This window comes from Miscanthus floridulus, chromosome 5, assembly GCF_019320115.1.
Source record: "Miscanthus floridulus cultivar M001 chromosome 5, ASM1932011v1, whole genome shotgun sequence".
NCBI classification, from domain to species: Eukaryota; Viridiplantae; Streptophyta; class Magnoliopsida; order Poales; family Poaceae; genus Miscanthus; species Miscanthus floridulus.
In genome coordinates this window covers 27,074,692-27,101,320 of record NC_089584.1, presented here as the reverse complement: position 1 = coordinate 27,101,320, position 26,629 = coordinate 27,074,692, and the positions used below count along the sequence as shown (strand labels likewise).

The 26,629-nt window shown below is 45.1% G+C and overlaps 3 protein-coding genes and 1 long non-coding RNA gene across 8 annotated transcripts; all 4 read right to left on the bottom strand.

The window, feature by feature from the left end:
- Window positions 1-48: 48 nt before the first annotated feature.
- On the bottom strand, window positions 49-6,015 carry LOC136449729 (rab GTPase-activating protein 22-like). 5 transcript variants are annotated; one of them, XM_066449889.1, is made up of 12 exons: window positions 5,744-6,015; window positions 5,341-5,670; window positions 4,395-4,493; window positions 3,922-4,025; window positions 2,519-3,276; window positions 2,309-2,431; window positions 2,134-2,222; window positions 1,838-2,038; window positions 957-1,364; window positions 778-861; window positions 476-651; window positions 49-336 (listed from the first exon to the last, which is right to left on the bottom strand). In XM_066449889.1, exons 2-11 carry the CDS (start codon window positions 5,506-5,508, stop codon window positions 613-615), a joined length of 2,073 nt encoding a protein of 690 aa, XP_066305986.1. In that variant the 5' UTR covers window positions 5,509-5,670; window positions 5,744-6,015; the 3' UTR covers window positions 49-336; window positions 476-612. The 5 variants fall into 5 exon arrangements, with proteins under 5 accessions (XP_066305986.1, XP_066305985.1, XP_066305987.1 ...); XM_066449888.1 differs by having other exon boundaries at window positions 5,760-6,015; XM_066449890.1 differs by having other exon boundaries at window positions 5,347-5,670; window positions 5,760-6,015.
- Window positions 6,016-17,462: 11,447 nt separating this feature from the next.
- LOC136449727 (cysteine synthase-like) lies at window positions 17,463-21,057 on the bottom strand. Its single transcript, XM_066449887.1, has 10 exons — window positions 20,645-21,057; window positions 20,262-20,371; window positions 20,118-20,175; window positions 19,565-19,828; window positions 19,334-19,471; window positions 19,198-19,249; window positions 19,035-19,114; window positions 18,576-18,635; window positions 17,942-18,022; window positions 17,463-17,821 (listed from the first exon to the last, which is right to left on the bottom strand). Exons 1-10 carry the CDS (start codon window positions 20,912-20,914, stop codon window positions 17,729-17,731), a joined length of 1,206 nt encoding a protein of 401 aa, XP_066305984.1. The 5' UTR covers window positions 20,915-21,057; the 3' UTR covers window positions 17,463-17,728.
- A 1,551-nt stretch (window positions 21,058-22,608) lies between these two features.
- LOC136451836 (2-alkenal reductase (NADP(+)-dependent)-like) lies at window positions 22,609-23,911 on the bottom strand. The gene has a single exon (XM_066452520.1). The coding sequence runs from the start codon at window positions 23,785-23,787 to the stop codon at window positions 22,723-22,725; it is 1,065 nt and encodes a 354-aa protein (XP_066308617.1). The 5' UTR covers window positions 23,788-23,911; the 3' UTR covers window positions 22,609-22,722.
- Window positions 23,912-24,229: 318 nt separating this feature from the next.
- LOC136451835 (uncharacterized) lies at window positions 24,230-25,223 on the bottom strand. The gene is made up of 3 exons (XR_010758659.1): window positions 25,075-25,223; window positions 24,481-24,635; window positions 24,230-24,365 (listed from the first exon to the last, which is right to left on the bottom strand). It is a non-coding gene; the product is annotated as an uncharacterized lncRNA (long non-coding RNA).
- Window positions 25,224-26,629: the final 1,406 nt, after the last annotated feature.

The window sequence follows — 26,629 nt, the reverse complement described above, 5'->3', positions numbered from 1 at the left end:
TGCTACAAAGCAATGATGCGTTGCAACAGGGGCGGCCAAGTCAAGGTCACCAATGGCGCACTTGCTCCAAAGAATGCATTGCTCCGTTCATACTGTGTACAATTCTACCTCTTTCTTTTCATTCTTATTAGGTGTGGTTGGCATGCCATGAACAGGCTACACCCCACTCAAACCTCGAGATCGATAAATACAATCATAGAGGACATGGGACCCTGCCAAATGGGAACAATAAAAACAATGACAACACCAGAAATACAGACATTCGGGTGGACTGATCTCTTTTCTTTACTTCCACAGCTTCGTCTGTTGTTTTCAAGTATAATATGTACAGATTTCCTGAAACAAGGCAACAACAGATACGTCAACCATCTGCCATATACTCCCACCTATAAGATAAGATGTATAGCAGAACCATTGCCTGGCCAGCCAGTCTGCCAGCAAATTGACGCACAAAGTGAGAGGATGCACAGCATACCTTGCAATCCTGAATAATGCCGGATCTTGGAGATGTACCAGACTTCAGGTCAATACTGCTCCACCACACCTAGATAGCAATGCATGATGGAGAAATATCTAGGGTTTTTTTTTTTGTACAAGGGAAATGCAGGCTCTTCAACTTTCTTTATCATCACTAGAGCCTCCTTTCAATGACTGCGCTTCAAAGATAAAGGTAGAACACTCAGAAACCAACCTTAAAACGGACAGCGCAGATGTTTAGAAGAAAGAACTAAACAAATGAAAAGCTACTAAATGTGTATATATAATAAAAAAAATTACCTTGTGCAAGTACTTCTTCCTCAGCTTGATGGCCAAGCGTACGCATCTTTTGACATTTATTTTGAGCACATTATCATTGAACATCTAAAGAAAACCCACGAAAATAAATAACTATAACTAACCATTACATAGAGGCAATAATTTAAATAAAATGGAATAAATTAGCAGTTGGAACTTGCCTTGATCGCATCATCTATTGAGCGAGTCCCTCTTATTATCTTGTTGCGATTGATTATTAAGATTGCCGCCACACAGAATATAGGCAGTTCATAATCTCCACTCTTTGCTGGCACATTTGCACTTGGATGTGGCATCTGCTGAGGCCTTGCCCATATTGTAGCACCTGACAAGCCACAGAGATTATTTCTCGTACTGGATTTCATTCCAGGGTGGCAAGCTCCACAGATTTCACCATTTCTACGATGGGATTTCCTGGTCTTGGGTTTTCTTCTTGTGGAACTGTTGGTCCGATGCACTTCTTTGACTTCACATGATAAGCCATTGCTCAGATCCACTAGCAGTGGTTCTAGACAGTTCTCTTCTAAACGCCTGACTGCTTCTTCATCAAAATCAGCAGCCCACATCATCTGAAGACAAGAACACCAGTTGTCTAACATAACAAGATTCTGATTCAATAATATAAGGGCGTACCCAGTGCAGAGAGCTCCCGCTCTGTGCGGGGTCTGGGGAAGGGTGTTAGTGGCAAGCCTTACCCTCGCCTGTGCAATGCGTTATATTATTGATTCAATAATATAAGCATTGAAATAAAGTAACCATTTTAAAAGGACATTTCATTATGGCTATGTGTGGTACCAAATATCACATACAATATCTTCACATTATGTAGTTCAAGTAAATTACTGTAGCTATATTGCTATAAAGCTAACTATCTTCTTTGTGAACTATTTAGGCCTCTTGAAGATTTTAAGTACAAAACTACAATTAAAGATTCACCGTATTTCACCTATGTCTGTTTCAAAGAATATTCATGTCAACTTCATGCAACAACTAGTTGAGCACAAAATGTCCAAAATAAGACAGATATCTTGAAGATCCAGACCTCCCACATCAAAAGTGATTCCTCAAAAGACAGCTCTCGACGAAAAAGCACTAGCAGCATCCGAAAAGCAAAATGAAGGCTTTCAGCACCAATTGCTGACAAATGTTCAAATAATTCAACATCTGTCAGTTCCATGATCTTCCACAATGCTTGCAATTGCTTCATAACTCCTGTTGGTCCCTCCATCTGGAAATTTTCACGCTGAGCAGCAGAGATTTACATTATCCATCATGATTACTAATGTAAAGACCAAATAAATGGACATTATACTGTAATTCATGTCAGATGCAAGTTACCATCCTTCTCAGTAGCATCTCAAAGCACCAAAAGGCATCCGCATCATCCTCGTATATGACAACAAAAGGTGACAGCAGATCACTCATACCTAATTCATTTATGTATTTAGAATTTTAGATACATCAAGAATAATAAAATGATAGTACAAAATAAGGCTCCTCGAAACATGCAAACCTTGACAGTATCCAGTGGAAGGATCAACCCATGCATAAACAGCAAGTATATCAGACATTCTAGCCATATTCCTTGATTCTCCATAGAAATCAAGGTGGCTATCTGTTCTCACCACATCAACCACTGCATCAGAAGTTTTTTTTTTATCCCTAATTAGAATACAGTCAGAAGAGACCACTGCAATTGTGTGAATTAAGAATATAAACATACCAATTCGATGCAGTGTCCAAAGCCATTCAGAGACTCTATCTTTGTCAGCTATAGAACCATTTGATTTGGTTTCATCAACTAAATCTGCTTCTGGTGCATCAGATATCCTCAAGGAATCTATAATTTCTTTACTATAGCCAGTATCGCCTAACCATCTATCCTGCTTGTACGCGTCCGACAGAAAGATGGCTGAGTCACTGCTGCTAGGTCGAAATATATCATTGGAGAATGTATTTGACTCTATTATGAGATCTATGTTATTATTGATCTGGAAGCTGTGCATGCGTTCATCACGGGGCCTTACCCTATCTTCAGGAACCAAGAAACTGCAATGATTTTCTTCAACTCCATTGCTATCCCCATCACCATTTGCGAACAAGTTTGTACCAGTTAGGGAAGGGAAATCGATGAAGGCCTCACTGTCATACCTTGGTTCACCAATGTCATCATAATCTCCAGAACATCTAGAGCTATCATTATGTTCATTGAAACCAACTGTTTCAGCTGATTTACTACAAATTTTCCTTTTCTGAGGCTGAGTTGTGCCATCAGAACCATAAATCAAATTTGAATTTTCTGCTAAACTGCAAGGCGCTTGATGTGCAGCTTGCTGACTTGTGCTGACTTCTCCACATTCAGTTTCTTTGGGCAAGGTCCTGACATCCATCAGCTTTGATCCAACAGCGTATGCAAGCTCACCTGTACCAATGCTTGTATGCATGCTTTGGCATTGCTTAATTAAATAACGATATTTCTCCCTAGATAGGAAGGGGAAAAAGGCATAAAGTTAGAGCCTTCAAGATTTCCAATAATGCACGTGTAGAACCACAAAGGAAAACACTAGTCTCCAAGGTTTAAAATTAATAATGCTAATAAAAAATGGAGCCCAGAGAAAGGGAGGTGTTCCGAAAACATTTGGAAAATAGCAAAGAATATGAATAAAATAGAGTTAAGGGAGTTACATCAAATGGGTCAGAGAAGTCATACAGTTTCAAGAAAACAAATAGGGTGCATTGACAAAACCACTTTATCCCCCAAAGAGTGTGCACAGAAGGTAGTATTAAGGAAAATGGAAGGAGAAATATGTGCAAAAAGGGACTATCTTGGAAACCAGTTCAAAGGGTCAAGACAATCCAGAGACCACGCAAGCATGGTGACACATCATTTTTACAACAGTTTCCTATGTTCTGTGCTAGCTGTAAATGTAAGGTGAACACTAATTTGGCACTAAAGCTTATGTTTCATATATAGGTGAACATAAAAATGAAAAGGCTAGGGAATTTTGGCTAAAGCAATTTATTTACCAATATAAAAGTAACCAAACTGATGCCTACCACAAGATTCTTTTTAGAAAATAAAATGCAAACATTGTATTATGAAAAAAGAAAAGAAAAACTACAAACCTTCGAGCAGCTCTTAGTTTTCCCCTATATTCCGACGTGCTACTTAAGGCATAGCAGCCAATAAGAAATTCCCAAACCTCCGCTCGAACAGAAGGATCCACACCCTGCACATCATTAATGGAGATAGAACTTATTACATGGCCATTTTCATGCATTTTTCATAATTCATCCTTTTGCTCATAACAAAAATCCGCTGATGCAAGTGGCAACACCGATGGGTAGATTTGAGTCAATTTATTAGTTCAATTATATCCCATATTCCCATTTCCTTGCCTTTAAATCCAGATTAGTTCAATCAAATTAGTTGAGTTGACCCAATGAGTCAGAGAAAACAAAAAAAAAATGACCCTAGCTATAACAGAACTGATACTAGTATGTGCTGAGTGACCTGAGTCTAAAGCTTGAAGGCAGAAAACAACAAAAAGAACATGAAAAGGTAAGTTCCTGAAATAACAAGTATATAGTTAACTCACTCCTAAGACAATGAATTTAAGGGCTTTACGAAAACATATAGCCTTCCCATCACTGTCAAAACATGCGTGCCATCTTTCTGGTTTGAGCATTCTGTTTCCCTGTACGGTTGCAGATAGAAGAAAATGTTGTCAATAGTGCAGGAGAGAAGTTAATATGAAGTGACATGTGTTGCTACTTGCTAATAGTTTCATGTACTCTTGTAGCCAAATTGATGCGACCATTCTTTCATTATGGTTCACTAGGTTATAAATTGGATGGTGAATAGTGTTGTCATCCTCAGCTTTCTGATTCCAGATTAGTAGTTGTGCTCAGGATGTGCCCTCCTTGAAAAATTGCAATTCATATTAAATTATGACATTTAATAAAGGGACGAAGGGAGTGCATCATTGTGGCCACACCGCCACAACAGTCTATTTGGGGTTACAGATGAATGGGAGAACATTTATAGCATCCTAAATAGCAATGAGAATTTAGGAAAGATTTTACCCTGCCATGGATCTTATGCCGCAATAAACTTTATAAGTGATCGGTGGCTCTACAAGCTGCACAAATGCTATAGTACATGCTGTCTCAATAGTGTCATGGAAAAATACTAAATATAGGCAATACACGCATTAACTCAAGAACAAAAGGAAGACTGTAAATACTACTACTCTAGGCGCCGTCTATACCATGCACAGTGATTACCAAATAGTACTAGCATTGAGCTATCACTATGCCAAATGTGATTAGTGCCACTAAGGTAATGTCATCAGTCCATTCCTTGCCGAGAATGATCATCACACAAGGGGTGTAGTGGCACCGGTTGGGGTGTCAGCCAATGTTACTGACAAGGGAGCAACAGATACATTCGCATGGGCACCGGCATGGAGTATCAATACCTATCAAGCAATCCATAGCAGTATTAAACAGCAGACGTGATTTACTATAAAGGCCAATAGCAACCTTAACTGGGGAGGGGTTGAGGCAGGGGTCGCCGATGTCACGAACGAGGGAGCCGACGCCGCGCTGGAGGTTGGCCATGGCGCCGCCCGGGCGGCCGCCGGCGGCGCCGCACATCCACTTAATGTAGTCCCCGCCGGCGCCATCGTAGCCGGACTTCACTTGGGCCATGGGGGTTCCACTTGAACTCTAAAAGCCTCCGGACAACCAAACCGCGCCAGCACCTCGGCTGAACTGATCTTGAGCGCTAAAGACGAGGCGAACCAAATCGAACCCAACCAGGATTGGGTTGCCGGGCGGCGCACGCACCAAAGCAAGCAAATCCGCAACCAACTGAATGGTGAGAGAGGAAGATTTAGATTAGGCTGCGAGAAAGCCAGTCCCCAGAGCAATCCGTCCAAGCAACCTCGGGGGGGCGTTACCGGCACGGTAAGGAAGAGATCGTGGCAAGTGCGGGTGGATGGATCTCCACTCCACGCCAGTCCAGTCGCAGCAGAGGGCGGCGACGACGAAGAAGAGGACGGGGATGCCTCCCCACAAGCCACAAGAGAAGGCTGTAGCTCAAAGCCCGGGTTAGTTGTGTAACCGCGTCGCCGGCGGCAAGGTCGCCGACGATGCCGCACGACTGATTATAGCGGTGTAGAATAGAATCGCGGGGGGGCAAGAGATGAGAGAGAAGACGGAGGGGGAAAAACCCAAGTCGACTGAGTCCCCTCGGAGTTGCAGAATTCCGGTTTTGTCCCTAGGTCCACGACATAACAACGGTGTAGGTCAGTGGGTGTAGGGGGGTTTATGTCATGACGAACAGATCCACACAGCACGTATGGTACGGTTCGGCCAGTTTGGTCTGGCTGGTCCGAGCGCGTGGTTCACTTGCCATTCTCGCTGGGGACTTCTCGCTGTCGCTGGGAGGTTTATTTTTGTTTTCAAAGACGCGACCGTGCACCTTCACAAGCCGAAGGCCGGAGCACTAAAACGTACCTCCACCTCCGTACATCTAAAATAGTTCCGGCTCCTCTACTCGACACCCAGAAATGTTTTCCCTCGTGTCCGTGTTTGGTGCGGCTCTCCCAGGCACGCTGACAGAGCTGCCGGCGAGGCCGAAGCCAAAATGGCACCAAATAGGACCTTACACTTTGATCAGTTAAGCTAGCTACTCTAATAATATTAGCTACCGTAATCCGGACTGACGGACGCAGCTCCCCGCACTTGCTACCGCGTCGTGCTCCCGTCTTTCTACTACGCTTCACCTCCACCGTGTCGCCCACCTCCATCACTCCGTGCTCCACAACGCCGCTCGCCTGCGCTACGGCATCCGCCTGCTGCCACTGGGGTCTGGCCGCTCGCGGTTGCTGCTGGCTGGCTGGGCCAACCCAGCAGCAACCGCGCAGCGATCGGCCGCTGCATGTGGCCAGACTGCCACGAGAGGTGTCGTCGCTGGAGGGGCCCAGGCTAGGTGTAGGCGCAACTGGCCGCTACCAGGCCACGCCACCATCCTCGGGCGCCGGATGTGAAAGCTCTAGTTTGGTTTTGGTGAATCGGTGAAACCCTAAGTGCTAACCTAGTTTATCAAAGTGATTGTGAGATAGGTAGCACTACTCCAAGTGGTGAAGCAAATGAAGATCATGACATGATGATGGTGTTTTCATGGTGATGATCAAGTGCTTGGACTTAAAAGGAAGAAAGAGAAAAACGAAAGGCTCAAGGCAAAGGTATAAGTGGTAGGAGCCATTTTATTTTGGTGATCAAGACACTTAGCGAGTGTGATCACATTTAGGTTTGATAGCCGTAATATTAAGAGGGGTGAAACTCACATCGAAATACGGTTATCAAAGTGCCACTAGATGCTCTAACTCATTGCATATGCATTTAGGATCTAGTGGAGTGCTAACACCCTTAAAAATGTTTATGAAAATATGCTAACACACATATGCACAAGATGATACACTTGGTGGTTGGCACATTTGAGCAAGGGTAAGAAAGTTTCACCGGCGCACTATACAGAAAAGATAGGGTTTTACAGAGCACAACGGATGTATCCGGTGGCTAAACCCAAGTGAATGGAGGTCACTGTAAGTGACCAGACGCTGGTCTCGGTAGGACCGGCGCGTCCGGTCAGTGACAGCAGTGAGCGTGCGGTTTCGGTCTCATGACCGGACGCTCAGGGCCTGAGTCCGGTCAGTACGACGTATGACGACATATGCAGCGCACAGGGGAGACGTTGAGTGACCGGACGCTGGGTGAGTTGAAAGTGCATCTAGCCCTTTAGTGGATTTTGGTTGATTGAATGACAACGTGATTAAAGGACTAACCCGTTTGCTAAGTATGAACAGGTAATAGGTTATCTCACAGGTACTTAATGAAAGCCAAAATAGTGTGTTGTTGTATAAACAATCTAGTTCAAGCACAAGACAACAATGCAAATGGAATTCATGCTAAGGCTTAATTATTGTGGGATTTCCATGTACTATGTGAAAGCAAGCTCGTGATTATTAGTTAATGAGACATGAGGGATTGCATATGAATTGGTCTCATATTTGAAGCTTGCTAGATTGAAATGAAAATGATAACAATACATGAATGGATGATTCAACACAAGATGTGACTTGATGGCTTGAGATGGTGAAGATAGCAAGGAAAGGCTTCGAGGTACTAAGCAAGGGTGAAGGACAAGCGACGGCTTGGCGGCCGAAGAACCTAGCTAGGGTGAAGAAGAAAGTACTTGCATTTAGTTGAGGTACTAATCAAGCTAAGATGATCATATTGATATGAAGGATCAAATCTATAATGAAGTATTTGATGGAAGTGACTTGATACATTTGGGATTATTCAAACTTGATGAATGGAATCAAGTCACATGCTCAAGATGGCTGTGCTCAAGTGAAAAGATCAACATCAACATGTTAGCACCCTTACTTGATGAAGATTGGAAGGGACGGCATCAATTCAAAAAGAACAACTCAAGTGGTACAATTTCATATTTCCGTTTATCTTGAGTTTAATAGGTATGCCGTACTATTAAGAGGGATGCATCATGTTGATAGATAATGTTTCATAAGTGCTCAAGCCAACCCATGTGAGTTTTGAGTATTTGAGCGACAAAAGTGCTAACTGTTTTTTTTTGCTGGTCTGACAATACCGGACGTGTCCGGTATTCATACCGGACGTGTCCGGTATTTGTCCAGCAGCAGTAAAACTGTTGTTCTCGGGTTGGTTCGTCGGGAGTTCCGACGTAGGTCGGGAGTTCCGACGGTCGGGAGTCCCGGCATGGGTCGGGAGTTCCGACGTCTCGCACTTCAACTGACTTGGAGGGTTCACTGTCCTGGTCATACCGGACGTGTCCGGTATTCATACCGGACGTGTCCGGTATGGATGACCAGAGGCCAACGGCTAGTTTTCAAAAGTGGTGAGGGTCGGGAGTTCCGACATGCGTCGGGAGTTCCGACATCTCACTAACCTTAACTTAGTTACATGTTTTTCAAATATGCTGAGGATCGGGAGTTCCGACGTGAGTCGGGAGTTCCGACGGTCGGGAGTCCCGACATTCATCGGGAGTTCCGACACCTCACAACTTCACTGTAACTTAGTTACCGTTGGCGAAGTGTGAGTCATACCGGATGTGTCCGGTATGCATACCGGATATGTCCGGTATTGCAACGGCTATAAAACAGCTAGTTTTTCAAGGGGGCTATAAATACCCCCAAGCCTCCACCTTTGGAGGCTGCTGATTCTGCTGAGATAGGCACATGTTTTTAAGCCTTGCCAACTCTCCTAAACCCTCTCTTAGTGAGTGTGTGATCCAAATTGCAAAATCAATTTGTGGGTTGAGAAAGAATTTGAAAAAGAGAGCAAGACACCACTTGAGCACTTGTGCATATTGTCAATCTCGTGATTCGCATTTGTTACTCTTGGACTCTTCGGTCCTAGACGGCTAGGCGTCGCCGGAGAGCAACCGAGAGATTGTGGTTGCTTCGGAAAGTTTGTAATGGTCGATTCCACCGCCTCGGAATCATTTAGTGGAAGGAGGAAAAGGAGTTGGAAAAGACTCCGGCTAGAGTGACCTTCGTGGTACCCTCTAGGGCTGACCTTCGCTGGGTCGCCCGCAGCCCCCTCAATGGAGAGTAGGACTCGAACGAGTCCGAACTTCGGTAAAACAAATATCGTGTCTTAATTCACATTCCATTTGATATTTGTGTTGCTCTAGCTGTGCTGCAGGTTCTCTGTGTATATTGTCATCTCCATTAGGTGCCTGCAGTTTGGTTTGAAGATAGAAATCGAAAGGAGCAAGTTCAGGGCTAATCTGTAGAAATCGTGTATACCGGACACGTCCGGTATTCATACCGGACATGTCCGGTATTTCCTGCCTGCACTGAAAATATTTATTCTCTGTTCTAACTTGGTGTTGCAGGGTTGTAGCTTCTAGATATATTCTTTATACCTTGTTTACTTTGTGGCTAACTTGTGAGGGGTGGTAGTACTCTTGATTTGGAGTTTCCATTTTGGAAACTCCTCTTTCTAATTATTTCCGCATTTAAAGGTGTTAATTTTCAAAAACGCCTATTCACCCCCCTCTAGGCGGCATCTTAGGTCATTTCAATTGGTATCAGAGAAAGGTTCTCACCTAAAGCTTCACCGCCGTGAGAAAAGGATGTCGACGCCTATCGAGTTGGAGCCGGTGCTTCTCCAAAATAATGGTTCAAACTTTCTACCTTGGTCAATTAATGTACTCAATGCTTTTAGAGATATTAGTCCTCTTGTTGAGCATATTGTGGATGCAAGCATACCTCTTCCTATAGTTGATTGGAGCAACTACAAAAATTTGTCAAAAGAGGAAGAGATATGCGTGAAACTCAATGCTCAAGCTATTAATGTCATTTTGAGTACATTAAGTGTAGAGGTTCAAGATGAGGCAATATTCAATGGACAACCACCTCCGGAGAGTGCTCATCTCATTTGGACTAGACTTTTTGATTTATATGGAAAATCCAAATGTGATGATGCACTTGAGATCGAGTCAATGGAAAGTATGTCCATTGTGTCTTCATACAGCGAAGAAGCCTTACTAGACCTCAAGAGTGCCGAGCCGGAGCTAGAAGCGCAAGCAGCGCATGACCTGCTGTCTGCCTGCATGTACCGGACGTGTCCGGTATGCCTACCGGATGTGTCCGGTATTGCCGAGGCAGCAGACCAGCAACCAGCTGTTTGCAGCGATGCTCAAGCCCGATGGCGACCAAGTGATGAGTCAACCTCAGTATCTCATGATACTCATCACTTGTGTCTCATGGCCAAGAAAAGCAAGAAGAAGAATAACAAGAAAGATCAAGAAAAGGAGAAAGCACAAGTAGATGATCAAGATAAGAGTGATGTTGAAGTTGAAGACAACTACAACCTTGATCATCTCAACCATAAAGACAAGTTCATCATCATGAAGATAGTTGAAAAGAATGATGAGCTTGAAGAAGAGATTGAGAAGCAAGAGCAATCGCTTCAAAATCAAGAAAAGTTTCTCATCTCCAAATTGCAAGAGCTAAAGGCAATAAATGAGAGGTATGAAAAATTGTCAATTGAGCATGCTTTAGTTACTAACTCATCTTCTAGTGTTTCACAACTAGAGAAGGAAAACTTCGAGCTCAAAGCAAGGCTAGATGAACTATCAAGCAAGTATAATGAGCTACAAGCAAATTATGTTCATCTAAAGTGCTCTCATGAGGAAGTAGTAGAATCAAGCATCATGCTTGAGGTGGCTCATGAGGTTGTGATTACATCGGTAAAATTCTCTCAACCTCTCACACATTCGCTCACTAGTACACCATCTCAATTAAATATTTCTTGTACTAATGAATGTGCTCCTCAAGCAAGCCAATCTTTGATTGAGCTAAATCTTATAGAAAACATAGAGCTCAAAGAAGAAGTGCAAAGATTAAAGAAAGATGTGATTCGGTTGAAGGGTAAGGAGAAAGCACAACCTTCTCAAGATAACCATGATAACATGGTGAAGAAGCTTGAGAAGGGTTCAAACCTTGCTTCCTCCAAAGCCCAACAAAAGAATCACATCTCAAGCAAGGCCAACACAACCAAGAGCAAGAAACATGGAAAAAGGATGTGCTATGGTTGTGGATTGTATGGACATGAGTGGGCTATGTGTCCACACAAGAGTTGGGCCGACAAGGTTGAAGCCGCCAATCAAAAGGCTTCTACCAAGAAATGCCCAATGTACAAAGAGGCAAGAAAGGAAACCCAAGTTGCAACTAGAAGATGCTATGGGTGCAATGAGATGGGCCACAAGGTTGATAGATGTCCATACAAGCAAAACAAGCATAGAGCAAACAAAGGCCGCATATGCTATGCTTGTAAAAGAAAGGGGCATCTAAGCTATGAATGCCCAAATGGTAACTCACCTAAGCCAAACACATTTATTTATCATGATATGCTTAGGAAGACCACAAATGGAATTAGCACTAGCAAGGTGATGTGTTCATCACAAACTAGTACTAAGGCCATTTGGGTGCCTAAGCACTTGTTGACTAACCCAAAAGGACCCAACAAGAGTTGGGTACCAAAATGTGCTTAGGTTGATAATGTAGGTACTTGGTGGTGAGATGAAAACTTCGGGGTGGTTGAGCAATCAATTTGACTATATTCACTCAATCTATCAACCAATTCTTATCTTAATCCCTTATATGGTTGACCCGAAGATAATTCAATGAACATCTCATATATTTCATCCTCACCATTGGTAACAAGTACCTAAACCTTTTAGTATAGCCACCTTGTTCATTTCATGTTCTATATAGTTCACAAATAGGTACATTTATGAAATAATGAAAGTGGCTAATTAATTTCACTTGAGATTTATCATGTTTGCCATATGATGCTTTTAACGGCTCTCTAGTAAAGCAATTCATTTATTGAGATACAAGTTTACAATAAATACTAGAGCTAAAATTACAAACAGTGAATTAATTGGTTCTGTCCTCAACCTATCGGACGTGTCCGGTATTACTTCCGGACGTGTCCGGTATGGCCAGGGACAGACAGTTAGTGTTTCTGTTCTGTGTATTCCGGACGTGTCCGGTATTCTACCGGACATGTCCGGTATTGCTTGGACCAGAACACTAATTGTGTTTCAACTGAGTATTCGATCCATACATTTTTTTATATATCCCTAACTTACTCAGAAGCTTGTGTCCGGTATTTGTCCAGCAGCAGTAAAACTGTTGTTCTCGGGTTGGTTCGTCGGGAGTTCCGACGTAGGTCGGGAGTTCCGACGATCTGGAGTCCCGGCATGGGTCGGGAGTTCCGACGTCTCGCACTTCAACTGACTTGGAGGGTTCACTGTCCTGGTCATACCGGACGTGTCCGGTATTCATACCGGACGTGTCCGGTATGGATGACCAGAGGCCAACGGCTAGTTTTCAAAAGTGGTGAGGGTCGGGAGTTCCGACATGCGTCGGGAGTTCTGACATCTCACTAACCTTAACTTAGTTACATGTTTTTCAAATATGCTGAGGATCGGGAGTTCCGACGTGAGTCGGGAGTTCCGACGGTCGGGAGTCCCGACATTCATCGGGAGTTCCAACACCTCACAACTTCACTGTAACTTAGTTACCGTTGGCGAAGTGTGAGTCATACCGGACGTGTCCGGTATGCATACCGAACATGTCCGGTATTGCAACGGCTATAAAACGGCTAGTTTTTCAAGGGGGCTATAAATACCCCCAAGCCTCCACCTTTGGAGGCTGCTGATTCTGCTGAGATAGGCACACGTTTTTGAGCCTTGCCAACTCTCCTAAACCCTCTCTTAGTGAGTGTGTGATCCAAATTGCAAAATCAATTTGTGGGTTGAGAAAGAATTTGAAAAAGAGAGCAAGACACCACTTGAGCACTTGTGCATATTGTCAATCTCATGATTCGCATTTGTTACTCTTGGACTCTTCGGTCCTAGACGGTTAGGCGTTGCCGGAGAGCAACCGAGAGATTGTGGTTGCTTCGGAAAGTTTGTAACGGTCGATTCTGCCGCCTCGGAATCATTTAGTGGAAGGAGGAAAAGGAGTTGGAAAAGACTCCGGCTAGAGTGACCTTCGTGGTACCCTCTAGGGCTGACCTTCGCTGGGTCGCCCGCAGCCCCCTCAATGGAGAGTAGGACTCGAACGAGTCCGAACTTCGGTAAAACAAATATCGTGTCTTAATTCGCATTCCATTTGATATTTGTGTTGCTCTAGCTGTGCTGCAGGTTCTCTGTGTATATTGTCATCTCCATTAGGTGCCTGCAGTTTGGTTTGAAGATAGAAATCGAAAGGAGCAAGTTCGGGGCTGATCTGCAGAAATCGTGTATACCGGACACGTCCGGTATTTCCTGCCTGCACTGAAAATATTTATTCTCTGTTCTAACTTGGTGTTGTAGGGTTGTAGCTTCTAGATATATTCTTTATACCTTGTTTACTTTGTGGCTAACTTGTGAGGGGTGGTAGTACTCTTGATTTGGAGTTTCCATTTTGGAAACTCCCCTTTCTAATTATTTCCGCATTTAAAGGTGTTAATTTTCAGAAACGCCTATTCACCCCCCTCTAGGCGGCATCCTAGGTCCTTTCATGAGTCTAGTCGTGATTTTTCGCTTCTAGTACCTTACTGGAAACGACCGGACGCTAGTGTTGGTGCGTCCGGTCACTTTGAGCAGCGCGTCCGGTCACTACTTAAATATACTGATGACCGTTAAGATTGGGCGATCAGCGTTTAAAGGCGATGACGCGTGGCAAGCATCGGGCGACCGGACGCTGGGGTCCTGCGTCCAGTTGATCCGACCGGAGCGTCCGGTCACCCCGTGTTGTGCCCAGTGAAGGAGGACAACAGCTCTATTTCGTGAGGGCTTCTATTTAAGCTCCATGGTCGGCTCAAGCTCACTCTCTTGGCCATTTGCATTGACATAGCAACCTTGTAAGCTTAGCCAAAGACCTCCCACTCATCTCTATCATAGATTTAATATCTTTGTGAGATTGGGAGAGAATCCAAATGCATTGCTTGAGTGTTTGCATCTAGAAGCACTTGGTGTTCGTGTTCCGCTGCAGGATTCGCTTGTTACTCTTGGTGGTTGCCGCACACCTAGACGGCTTGGAGCAGTGAGGATCGTCGAGCGGAGGTTGGTGATTGTCTCCGGCTCCGATCGTGGTGATTGTGAGAGGTTCTTGACCTTTCTCCTGCGGAGAGTCAAAAAGTACTCTAGTGAATTGCTCGTGTCTTATGTGATCATCATCTTATGTTGGTTGTGCGGCACCCTATTGAGGGTTTGACGTGTGATGCCAATTAGCGCGTGAACATCCAAGTGAGTGAATCGCCACAACGAGGACTAGTTTACCGGCATGCAAGTGAACCTCGGTAAAAAATCTTTGTGTCATCATTTGATTCCGAGGTGATTGGTCTTCATTGGTATTCATTCTTGTGATTGATTGGCTCCTTCCTCGACACGACGGTATAACCATCTTGCTCACTCTCTTTACATTACCGCAAACTAGTTGTCAAGCTCTTTAGTGTAGCTAGTTATGAGAGCTTGCTAGTTTGGTTAGTGTGACTCTTTAGTTAGCATTTGAGAGCGCACTAACTTAGTATAGTGACATAGCCATTGTGTGGATAAAAAATATATAAACTAGAATTGTGATAGGTGGCTTATATTTTTAGTAGGCTAGCGCAACACTTGCTTCGCCTCATAATTGTCTAACCGGTTTGTTAAGTGTTGTTGTAGAAATTTTTAATAGGCTATTCATCCCCCTTTAGCCATTAGGACCTTTCAAGCTGGCCGGAACCGGCCGTTCCTGGCTCTGCTCTGCGTCGTACAAAAGAAGAAGAATGGTGAAAAACACATGTTTCAAGTGTTTGTTTTGGAGGTATATTGCAAGTGCTTTTATATGAATGTTGCAAAAAGTAGATCGAGATGTTGCATATGGTGCATTGCCTATACACCTATGTTGTAAGAGTCTGTTTCAAGAGTTTCAGATGTTCCTGAGGTATGTTGTAAGTGTTTCATATGGATGTAGCAAAAGTAGACTGGGATGTTGCATATGTTGCAATGGCTATACACCTATGTTGCAAGAGTCTGCTTCAAATGTTTCATCTGTTTTTTAGACGTACGTTATAAGTGTATTTATTTGGATGTTGCATATGCTTCACACATATGTTGCAAGTGTTTTATCTGGATGTTGCATATGTTTTGCAATGGGTTTTCAAGTGTTTTCAGGTGTTTTTGCAAGTGTTTCAGAAACATGTTTCAAGTGTTTCATCTGTCTTCAGACGTACGTTGCAAATATTTCATCTGGATGTTTCAAAAGTAGACCGGGTGTTGCACATGTTGCAAGAACGCCAATGCCTGGTGAATAGCGGCCTGTTGCTAGGCTTCGGCTCCTGCCTGGCGCCTTTCTCGCGCGGTGCGCCTCACACTCTCCTCTCCTCCCCCTCCTCTCCATTCCCTTCCCTTCCCTCCATCTCGCCGCGTTAGTTCAAGCTCAGCAAGGTAACGGAGGGGCACGAACAACCTTGCATGTGGGCGGGCAACGCGGGTGGGCCAAGTCATCCAGGCAACACGGAATCCGAGCAGGCAGGGTGCACGGCATGGTGCAGAAGCAAGAAACGGAGAGCAGCCATGGACGTCAGGGCACTAGCAGCTACAAAACATCAACAACCACACTAATAGCAAAACACTTTGCGGCTAGAGGTTGTAGCAAAAAGTAGGTCTTTCGATGGGAGCATTAGAAATGAAACATGACTCTAGGCCATGTCTGGAGGGGCTTCGGCCGGCTCCTGCTCAGCGGAGCCCCAAAACCATGCACCCTGTTCGCTTGATCGTTTCTGTGGCTTATAAGTCGGCTGATGCTGTTTTGTTGTGAGAGAAAAACACTATATCATGGCTGATACAATCGAGCGAACATGGTGATGGCTCTGACGGCTCCTCTTCTTTTCCACATTGTTTTTTGCTAGCTACAGTGTTGTGCAGTGTAGCTGAGTAGTTGCATGCCGGAGCCGGAGCCCTTGACAGGCTGAAACAAATGGGGCCATAGTTTTACTGTTTTCATAGAATAATGCCACATTTAATCCTTTGATGTGTTGTGATTAAACATGAAATGTAAACTATATAACCATTTTATGTTATTCTACGTATTAGCATATTAAAACATAGTCATAAAGACAAAAAAAATATTTTTTATCATATATGGTCATCTTTTATATTTGAAATTCCACATCAACAAATAAATACGAAATGTGCGAATAGTAGCCACAAGCTGCGTTGGATCATGGCAAACGAAGTGTTATCTACTTTTCCATGAGAACATAGTTGGTTCGTTTTCATCTCCACGAAACTCTTATCTTCTCCCTCTTTATTAATATTGTTGCAAGTTAACTATTTTTGATGGAGTGTCACTCTATTTATGTCCATAACACCTTCCCTGAGACTGGCCTAATCATATATGCTTTGCAATTGTCTGCCGGACGCGCTCAATTCCGACTTTATGTGGTAATTTTTTGGTTGCTAATGTGTTAATAACAAGCTGCACGTTCTTAGCGCGTTAATCCGTCTGTTCTCTCCTACAGTTTGCCATGGGCACATGACTATACACACATCAAATTGACCACCAAAAACGCTTGGTGATTGGTGAGCCAGCAATAGTCAGATACTACTCGGATTTTGACTTTTGACCCATGCCATGAACATGAATGTATGTGCAAAGCAAAATTCAATGGACTATTTATATCCATATATATTAATATATACATGGGGAAACAACAGAAATCCAAGCACCCTGCGGATCGGACATATTTCCAAGCTCACATAAAAGACTTCACATTACATTCTGATTTTTTTTTCACGTTACATCATTCAACAGAAGAAACGACACTTCAACCTCCATGTCATCATTATCGCAAGGGGGAAAAACTGCGCACAAATGGACATGCACACGATTGCACACTAGCTGTTCCCTTCTGTCACGCTTTGTCGTGCTTGCCATACGCCAACATTCAGGTGCATAACGCTGCGATACATCCTCCTTATTCCATCATTTGACACCTGTTTGAGATGCATAATGCTGTGATAGCGACACACACACACAACAAAAAACGTATATAACAAATCCAGCTGATTCAGCCAACTGACTCTGTTTGACTTCAAAGATTCAAAGACAAATTGTTTACAATTACCAATCAAATCAGCTTGAATCGTATAGACAATTAAGAAGTGTGGCAGTTGGGAGAGTCATGGACATTTCTCACACGCCTGTTTCGTTCTGGTCATAGAGCCAAAAGGATAGCGTGAGCATGGCCAAATGATACCAAGTGGAGCACACCGATGCTGGCCACGCATCCTATTTCAGAAACATTTATTATGCTGTTTAAAGTGACGGCTCCCTCATGGCTCAGGCTGCATGTTCTCGCATTCTTCTCTTACGGACTGATAGAGGACAGTTGAAAGGTACCTCTCGCCAAAGCTCGGAAACACAACCTGAACCAAAACAATATGAGAATATAAATCAATAATCTAGGTGCACTCAACATCCATACTTCATGTAATGTAACAGTATTCACAAAAGGGCTATAGAAGAGATGGCATTTCTGCACTTGCCACTATCAACTTTCCAGCATTTTCTGGTCTTTTCGCAACCTTTATGGCAGCGGCGGCAGCTGCTCCAGAGGAGATTCCAACCTACACAGTATCCACTCATCTTTATATGGCACAAGAATTCTCAGTTTCATTTCAAAAGAAAAATTGATGCTCTTGGCTGTAGATCAAACAAACTACCAAGTGCAACATTACTAGAAGATGGCTTTGTTAGTTCCTAAGTTCATATACTGTCACAGATCTTGCTAGCCAATTCCAACTGTTCTACTTTGTGTTTACTTTTAATATAACAGTGAAAATTGACAGGAGAATCCTATGGTCTTAAGAACAAAATATCAGGTTTGAACAAGTTAGCCACTAAACATACTAATTTTTAATAAATACATAAGGTAAGGCTAAAAATTGGTGCCCATAAATTGATTCTATACACATATTTGAGAAGCGAGTGCATGCACTTAAATAGCAACACAATGGGGAAAAAAGGAGGACATTAGCAGGCCTGTCTTGCCTCATGATTTGCCTGTGCTAAAAATATGAATGCTTGCAAATCAGGGACGATGTCTCAAAAAACAACGATATGTCAAAACAATGTCCTAGGCACAAGACAAAAAGAAGCAGCATTTCAAAATTATGATACCAGTAATCCTTCCTGAACAGCCAACTGTTTTGCTGTCTCAACAGCTTCATCACTTGATATCTGCAACATAAACAGTAAGGTATAAACAACTAGAAGTAAAGAGGAACAAACATAACCCTGTAACAATCCACACAACTCTTCTGTACAAGGCAGTGAAAGGATAGGATTGTTACCCTACCCCAAGGGAAGAACTATACCAATGTAGTTATGTAGCTTAGTCGCTTAGGCGGATATACTTCTGTAAATAATGTTCTATGGCATATGCAGATATAGTGCAATAACAAAAACAAATAAGATGATTTTGACAAGACAATTGACTTTGTTTCATTCCCTTGTGTTAAAAAAACCGTTCGAGAAAAAAAAAGGAAAAGAAAAGAAAAAAAGGAAAAAAAAAGAACAGAAAAGAAAAAAATGTCGGATTATACTCAACAAATATATAACACTGGTTTAAGCTCACACCTCAATTACTTCATCCAGAATATCACTATCCAAGTTCCTTGGAACAAATCCTGCGCCAATTCCCTGAATCTTATGTGGACCTACAAAAGTGGATAACAGTTACAACTTGTAAGGAAAGAACCAAAAGTTTGACAGGTACAAAAGGCAACACTCACAAACATACCAGGTTTTCCACCGGAGAGTATGTTACTTTCAGAAGGCTCAATACCAATAACCTAAATACAGGTGACCATAATAACGATAAGGACTACAAAGCACATATAACAGAGGAGATTTTGCTGAGCGAAATGTAAAGAAACCTTAATTCCAGGATTTTTCTCCTTTAGGAAACGACCAGCACCAGATATTGTCCCCCCTGTTCCAATTCCACCAATGAATATATCCACCTTCCCCTTTGAATCATCCCAGATCTCTGGACCAGTAGTCTCATAATGTACCTGTTCGAAAAAAAATGAAGACAAACAGTGGGCAGCAGGTTAGAAACAGAGTGCACATATAGGTAGAGCCACACGGTTCGTTCTCTCCATTACCTTAGGGTTGGCAGGGTTATCAAACTGTTGAAGCATGTAAGAATTGGGTGTCTTATTTAAAATCTCTGTAGCCTTATCTAAGGCCCCTTTCATCCCTTTTGCAGCATCAGTAAGGACAAGTTCAGCACCAAAAGCTCTGAGTAGGACTCTTCTCTCCATGCTCATTGATGAAGGCATTGTTAATATCAACTTATATCCTTTGGATGCAGCAATGAAGGCAAGACCAATGCCTGTATTTCCACTTGTTGCTTCCACCAAAACACTCTGAGCAGAAACATGGGACAGGGAAACAAGTCATCCAGGGTACAAGGAAAGGCAGAAGAAGAGGCTGTTATCATGATTTTATTTTCAACACTGGTCAGAAACATCACTAAGGCACCTGTGGCTACCTCTATACACTAATCTCACATTGGACACGTGTCCTCACATTTGGTCAGTACTCTTGTTTCAGTGATGAGTATAAATGATTTCGACAATTGTACTCATATCAGGATAACTAATAAGCAAGGAAATATGTGAATGAAGCCAAAATGTGCCTATGCATACAAATCACCTTTCCAGGAGTAATCAAGCCCTTCTCTTCAGCATCGTTTATCATACTGTACCCTATCCTGAAACCAAACGGGTTTGGAAGTGTTTAGCTATAACCAAAAGGCCAATCTCCCTTCCAATAAAAGGAGAGGAAGACAAAGGATACCTGTCCTTGACGCTACAACAGGGCTCCATAATCTCGAGCTTAGCAGCAACATTGGCGACGGAGCCCTTGACAACGTTGTTGAGATACACCATTGGTGTCTTGCCGATGAGCTGCGATTGGACAGTCAATCATCAGAACAAAATGTTGATGCACCCCCCCTTTTATTGCTACTAGGTGTATGGCATCTATTGATCGAAGCAGCGCCATCAGCGAGAAAGCAGGATCCTCGCAGTTGCACTGCCTGCTCTTACTATAAGTCCTAACACATGTAATCCCAACACCTAAGCAGCTACCTGAGTGAAGCAAATATTTATCATAGGGAAACGAAGGAATTAATGAACCATGAACCAACGGTAGGGCACGCGTCCGAGAGTGTGTGTGACCTGGGTGACGTTGTCGGCGATGTTGAGGCCCTCGACCTCGGCGGCGACGGCGCGGCACCGCGAGGAGGGAGAGGAGCCGGTGTGCGCGAGGAGGCCATGGCCACGGCCGTCCGGGTGGGGCTGGGGCCTGAGGACGAGCGTCGAGGCGGGGGCTCCGCGGGCGAGCGAGGGATACGGCACGAGCCGCTGCGCTCGGCTCGGGAAGGGGCCGAATCGGGCGCCCGAGGCGGCGGCGGCGGCGGCGGCTGAGGGCGACGACCACGACGCCATCCTTCTCGGCGTGCGGTAAAGGTGCGCGTGACTTGCGGCTTCGGGGGCTACTAGACGGGTAGTGGTGGTAGCCTCCTCCCCTGCACAGGGGGCGGATCGCTGAAGCGAGGAGTGGCGGAGTGGGCCGAGTGGCTGCAGTGTTTCGTTATGGGGTCAAGTCAAATGGCCCTTTGGGCTAGCGACCGGCCGGGAACAAATATCCCCAGGACAGGCCGGTGGGCCCCATGCCAGCTCGTATCTTCTACTGGAATCGAAAAAATGGAGAGGAGACGACTGTTTGTCAGCAAATTCATGGCCGTTTCAGAATTCAAATTATTCAGCAGTTGGTAATTGTACATATAAACTTGATCCATATGTTTTCCTTTTACGATGAGTCGATGAGATATCCTTATTTCGACTAAACCCATGAGCCCTTTCAGAGCTCCATTCCGCTGCACATGTTTTCGCAAAGGATAAGGTCCCAGCTGTTCAAACCTTTTCTTTTAAAAAAAAAGCTTCATTTGCTCCTGTTTTCACCTTTTATTACTTCCCCTGTCTTCATCAGGGGTACCTTTCTGCGTTTCTTTCACAAAAGTCCTTATACGTTAAGCTAATTTTTTTTGCTATTTCTGTTTTGTTTTTCCCGGATCCGCTTCTCGTCGGTTTATAAAAAAAAAAAAGAACACAGAGAAGGATGAGGCCATGAGCCCATGAGCCCATGATATCGTTGTCAAGTTATACATAGTTGCATAAAGCATCAACGGGTGTATAATCCATTTCGTATTTCTCGGATTTCTCGGATGCTGACACTATGGACCTTGGGCTCTCGGCCTATTCAGATGTCAGAATCATATCTAACGGAATTGTTACTGAAAATCCAACGAGAACAAGAAAATGCATAAATTGTTTGGAAGCATTACCAATTACCCCATTTGGTTGCTATGCTGAAACTGGGCACCAATTTGATGATACATCATGGAAAAATCAATATACTCCATTCATTCCAAATTGTAAGTTATTTTGGCTTTTCTAGATATATAGTATATCTAGATGCATAGCAAAAACGACTTACAATTTAGAACAAAGAGAGTAAGAGAGATGGGTTTTTTTCTATGAAGTTTGTTCCTGCATTGGTATTCATCTAAAAAAATAATAATGAACAAATCTCCTTCGGTAGGATCCAATTGTCTTAAATTCATCCATTTTTATTATCCGGCAACCATTGACAAAAGAAATGTTTGTATGAAAGGGAGTTTTTAGTGTGATTGAGCATAATTTTCTGGCTTTTACTTCTCATATGAGTTAGAAACACTAAGGATTAATTGACTGTAATATGCATCACATAAGAGAACAACTTTGCTCAGAATTAGGAGCTTAATTTTCCTTTTGCCAAGGACTCAAGGTTTACTATGGGTTACAATAGCTGAAGGTGCACTCTATTTTTTCGATCAATTCAAAACGATGATCATCACACTCCATCATGCACAACCGTGGAACTGGAGAGCACTTGTTTTTTATAAACGTTTTTGAATGGAATCTGACTCCGAAAACCTCTGTACCAGCTGCACCACGCCAACCGCGCCAGCAATCTCCGACTCTGCGTACTCGGCTCATCTATCAAAACCCCACTGCCAAATCCCCATCTTTCCCTGCAATTATCTCCCCCCCAAATTGTCCAAATGCGGCACGTATTTTTTTCCAAACAAAATCATCGATTGCCACAATTAATTATTTCATTCATGAAAAAAGGGGGGAAATTGAAACAGAGCAGTAGTGACACATCGATCGACTGGTCCAATTGAATTGAGCCGCCGGTTTCACGCCGCCGACTAGTCGTCGGCGACGCGGACGAGCTGCTTGCCGACGTTGCGTCCGTGGAAGAGCCCGATGAGCGCCTTGGGCGCGCTCTCGAGCCCCTCGGCGACGTCCTCGACGTAGGCGAGCGTGCCGTCCCTGATGTAGGGCAGCACCCACGCCTCGTACTGCGGGTAGAGGTGCTTGTGGTCGGGCTCGATGAACCCCTGCAGGCGGAGGCGCTTGGCGATGACGGCGCCGAGGTTGCGCACGGCGTCCTTCTCCTCGTCCGCCAGGTTGTACTGCGAGATGAGCCCACAGACGGCGATCCGGCCGTGCACGCGCATGTTGAGCAGGACGGCGTCGAGCATGGCGCCCCCGACGTTCTCGAAGTAGATGTCGATGCCGTCCGGGAAGCAGCGCTTCAGCGCGGCGCCGAGGTCGGGCTCCTCCTTGTAGTTGAAGGCGTCGTGGAAGCCGAACTTGGTCTTCAGGAGCTCGACTTTCTCCTTCGACCCGGCGCTGCCGACGACGTGGCACCCGGCCAGCCGCGCGAACTGGCCCACCAGCTGGCCGACGGCGCCGGAGGCCGCGGACACGAACACCGTCTCGCCCTTCTTCGGCGCGCAGATCTCGTGGAAGCCCACGTACGCGGTGAGCCCCGGCATGCCGAGGATGCCGGTGTAGTAGGACAGCGGCACGCCCTCGCCGTGGTGGGAGATCTTGGCGAGGAACTTGGTGACGGGCGGCGTGACGACGCTGTAGTCCTCCCAGCCGGTGATGCCCCAGACGAGGTCCCCGGGCGCGAGGCGCGGGTCGGAGGAGTCGAGCACGCGCGCGACGCCGTAGCCCGTGATGGCGTCGCCCGGGACGAACGCGGCCGTGTACGACTCCCGCAGCGGGCGCGACATCTTGGGCCGCATGTAGGGGTCGCAGGAGAGGTAGAGGTTCCGGACGAGGACGGACCCCGCCGGCTCGGTCCCCGTCAGGCGGAGCGGCACCTCGGCGCCCCGGAGCAGCTCCATGTGCTCCTCGCGTGGGTACCCCTCCACGTACTCCTTGAGGATCACCCGCCGGTTCGTCGCCGTCGTCGCTGCCATCAGGGCCTGCTCGTGCTCGAAATCGATCCCCCTTCTGCGACTCTGCTCTGATATGCTCTGCTCCGATCGGGAGTTCGCTATAGTATAGTGTTAGCGCCAGTAGATTGATGCCGCGTGACGGCGAGTGCGATTGGGGCTTTTCCACAGGGAGAAAAAGACAATTTTGCCGTCATCAGATTTGGGCTTTGCTGGTTTACCATCGTATAAATAGGATTCGCTAAGGATGTCATTATGAAACTGGAAACGCTAGCCGGAATGCCATTCTCTCTGTTTCTCTCTAATTTAATTATTTTTTTATTCCAACTAAATTTTTATTCCTGTTTTACCCCTGCCCCACCTGCCTCATCCATCATTTCTTCTTGGGTTCAGGCCCTTGGCGGCCTGGGCGGCCTCGCCGGGACCACCCTCCGCTTCATCGCGTGGTGGTGGTGGCTGTTGTAGTAGTTCTCCGCCAGGGCAGACGCGTCCAGGCACGACCACGTCGACCCCCGCGGTGCGCTGGCCGCCCACATGAACCGCCTAGACGACGGGTCCATCAGCGACTCGCGGAACTCCTTCGCTCCCTCGCAAGGCAAGCCCTGCGCGTGCAACCAAGCAGTTTCAGTTCCAATGCCCAGCAGAGACAGAGAGCGGACATTGGTCATTTGAATGACTGAATGCAAGTGATGATGGTTCACAGTGGTGGTACCGTACCTCTGCCATGGCTTTGATCTTAGCGTGACGCTGTTGGACAGGACGACAACCTTCTCGTCGCTCCGGAGCCTGCTGAAGACGAGGGCGCAGTCGATGGTGGTCGCCTTTGTTGACCGTGCCCTCCCGCTGCTTCATGGAATCTAACTCCCTAATCACTGTGGAGACAGTAAAGAGAAGCGTAGTACTTCAGTTAGCAACTGCAAGTAGCACACACTAGTAGTAATTCAGTGGGCAAGTGCAAGTAGATCTCTGCCACAATCAAACAGGGGCACGCAATGCAGATATCACAGGCAAGATGGATTAAACCAATTCGTAAAATGGGAGGAAATAACAATCAAAGCCCGTGAAGCATCACTTAACAGCCTGAAAGGACAGTTAAGATGTAAAAAATGCAGAAGCTAACAGCCCTTAAATTGCTGACATTATAAGCATAGGTTGACTTGTTGAGATGGAGTATTGTATAGAGTATCATAGGCAACAAAATGAATGATGCATGCAAGCAGACATTTGTTCAAATTTCAAAACATTTGGTGACGGGAGCATAACAGAATAAATTTGAAACATTTACAACAGTTGTATTTGCTCTGAACTTACCAATCCTCGGTATGAACAGATGAGTTCCTTTTAGGCCTCTTAACAGCATAATAGCCTTCCTAGATTCGTCATCAAGAAGACTGTCTGTATTAGCCACCATGGTCCAGGCTTTCATACCTTGTCCAGCACTACCTGATTCTTGGTTATTACACTGTCCAGCATAAAGATTGGTCATGTCAGATGCGATACTAAAACGAAAAGACATTCATATGGAGCATACAAATATAATCACTCCAATAACTTTTTTAGCACCATTCCATTGTGGAATTTCTTTGTCAGGGAACACATCATCTTTGAAATGCAAAGGGTGAGCAGAATCTAACAAGCCTAGTTTCTTCTGCAGCTTTGCATCAACTGGATCCTGCTTGTCTGACTGGATTGGTTTTCCAGCATTTGTCAGTGTGCCTGCCATTTCTTGTATGATCAACGAACCAAAAGATTCTAAAATTTGATCCTTGTCGACCAACTTTTCCTCTGTCACTCCGTCTCTTTTCTCATGAAATTGGGAAAGTGAAGGCGCTTTCGCAAAAAAGGAATGAACAAACTCAGACAATGGAGGTGCTAAGGGGGGCACTTTGGCTGGAAATGCAATGTCTTCTGACACAATCTGTTCACTTGTATCCTGGATAATAGATCAGACAGTTAGCAATCATTTCCAGAAAACTGATCCAAAGTTCAAAATCTCTATGATAAAAAAGGAAGAAAACAACAGAACAATATAACTCATGTAAACAATTGAAGACATGAAAGGAACAGTAACACCCAAAGATATTGAAAACCAAAGAACTGACATACATGTTTAAACTGTAAACCAATGCTATTAGGAAACTCAGACAATGGAACTGACATACCGTTGCCGACTTTACTTCTTCCTCACAATTCGCACGCACATCTCCCTCTGCTCCTCTCTCCTCACACACGCACGCATGCCGGCCAGCAGCCGCACCAATCTCATTCTCACGGGGACCAGCCACCGCACCACCCCAACGCGAGCCTACCGCAACACCACACGCACGCCAGCCCGTCACCGCTGCTCTTGCACGGGTGGCCGCATGCCAACGCCACGAAGAGCATCGCCCCGATTGTGCTTGATGTGCTCAGGTGGAGGTCGGCGATGTCGTGCAGTGGAGGTCCGTGATGGGACGGCTCGAGCTGGGGGCGGACGTCTACTCAGTCATGGACGATGGCGCGTGCCTACTCGGAGGCGGCGAGCCGGCGTCAGCCGGCGGCGGCGCAGCGTTGGACAGCCGCGGCAGCGGGGTGGTGGCAGTGCGGCGGTGGGGCTGGCATTGGGGCGGGCGGCGGCCTAGGGAAGGGCAGCGGCGGTGGGATGGCCATGAGTAGCGCCGCGCGTGCTGGTGTCGGGGCGGCACAGTGTGCATTGGGGCGACAACGGCCTGCTGGTGTGTGTGCGTGTAAGGGAGATGAACAGGATGAAAGAGATAAGGTTTTGAGTTTTGGGGCAGGGTAAAACAGGAATTAAAGTTTGGTTGAAATAAAAATAATAATAAAATTGGAGTGAAATCAGCAAAATGGCATTTCAGCGTGTGCACCC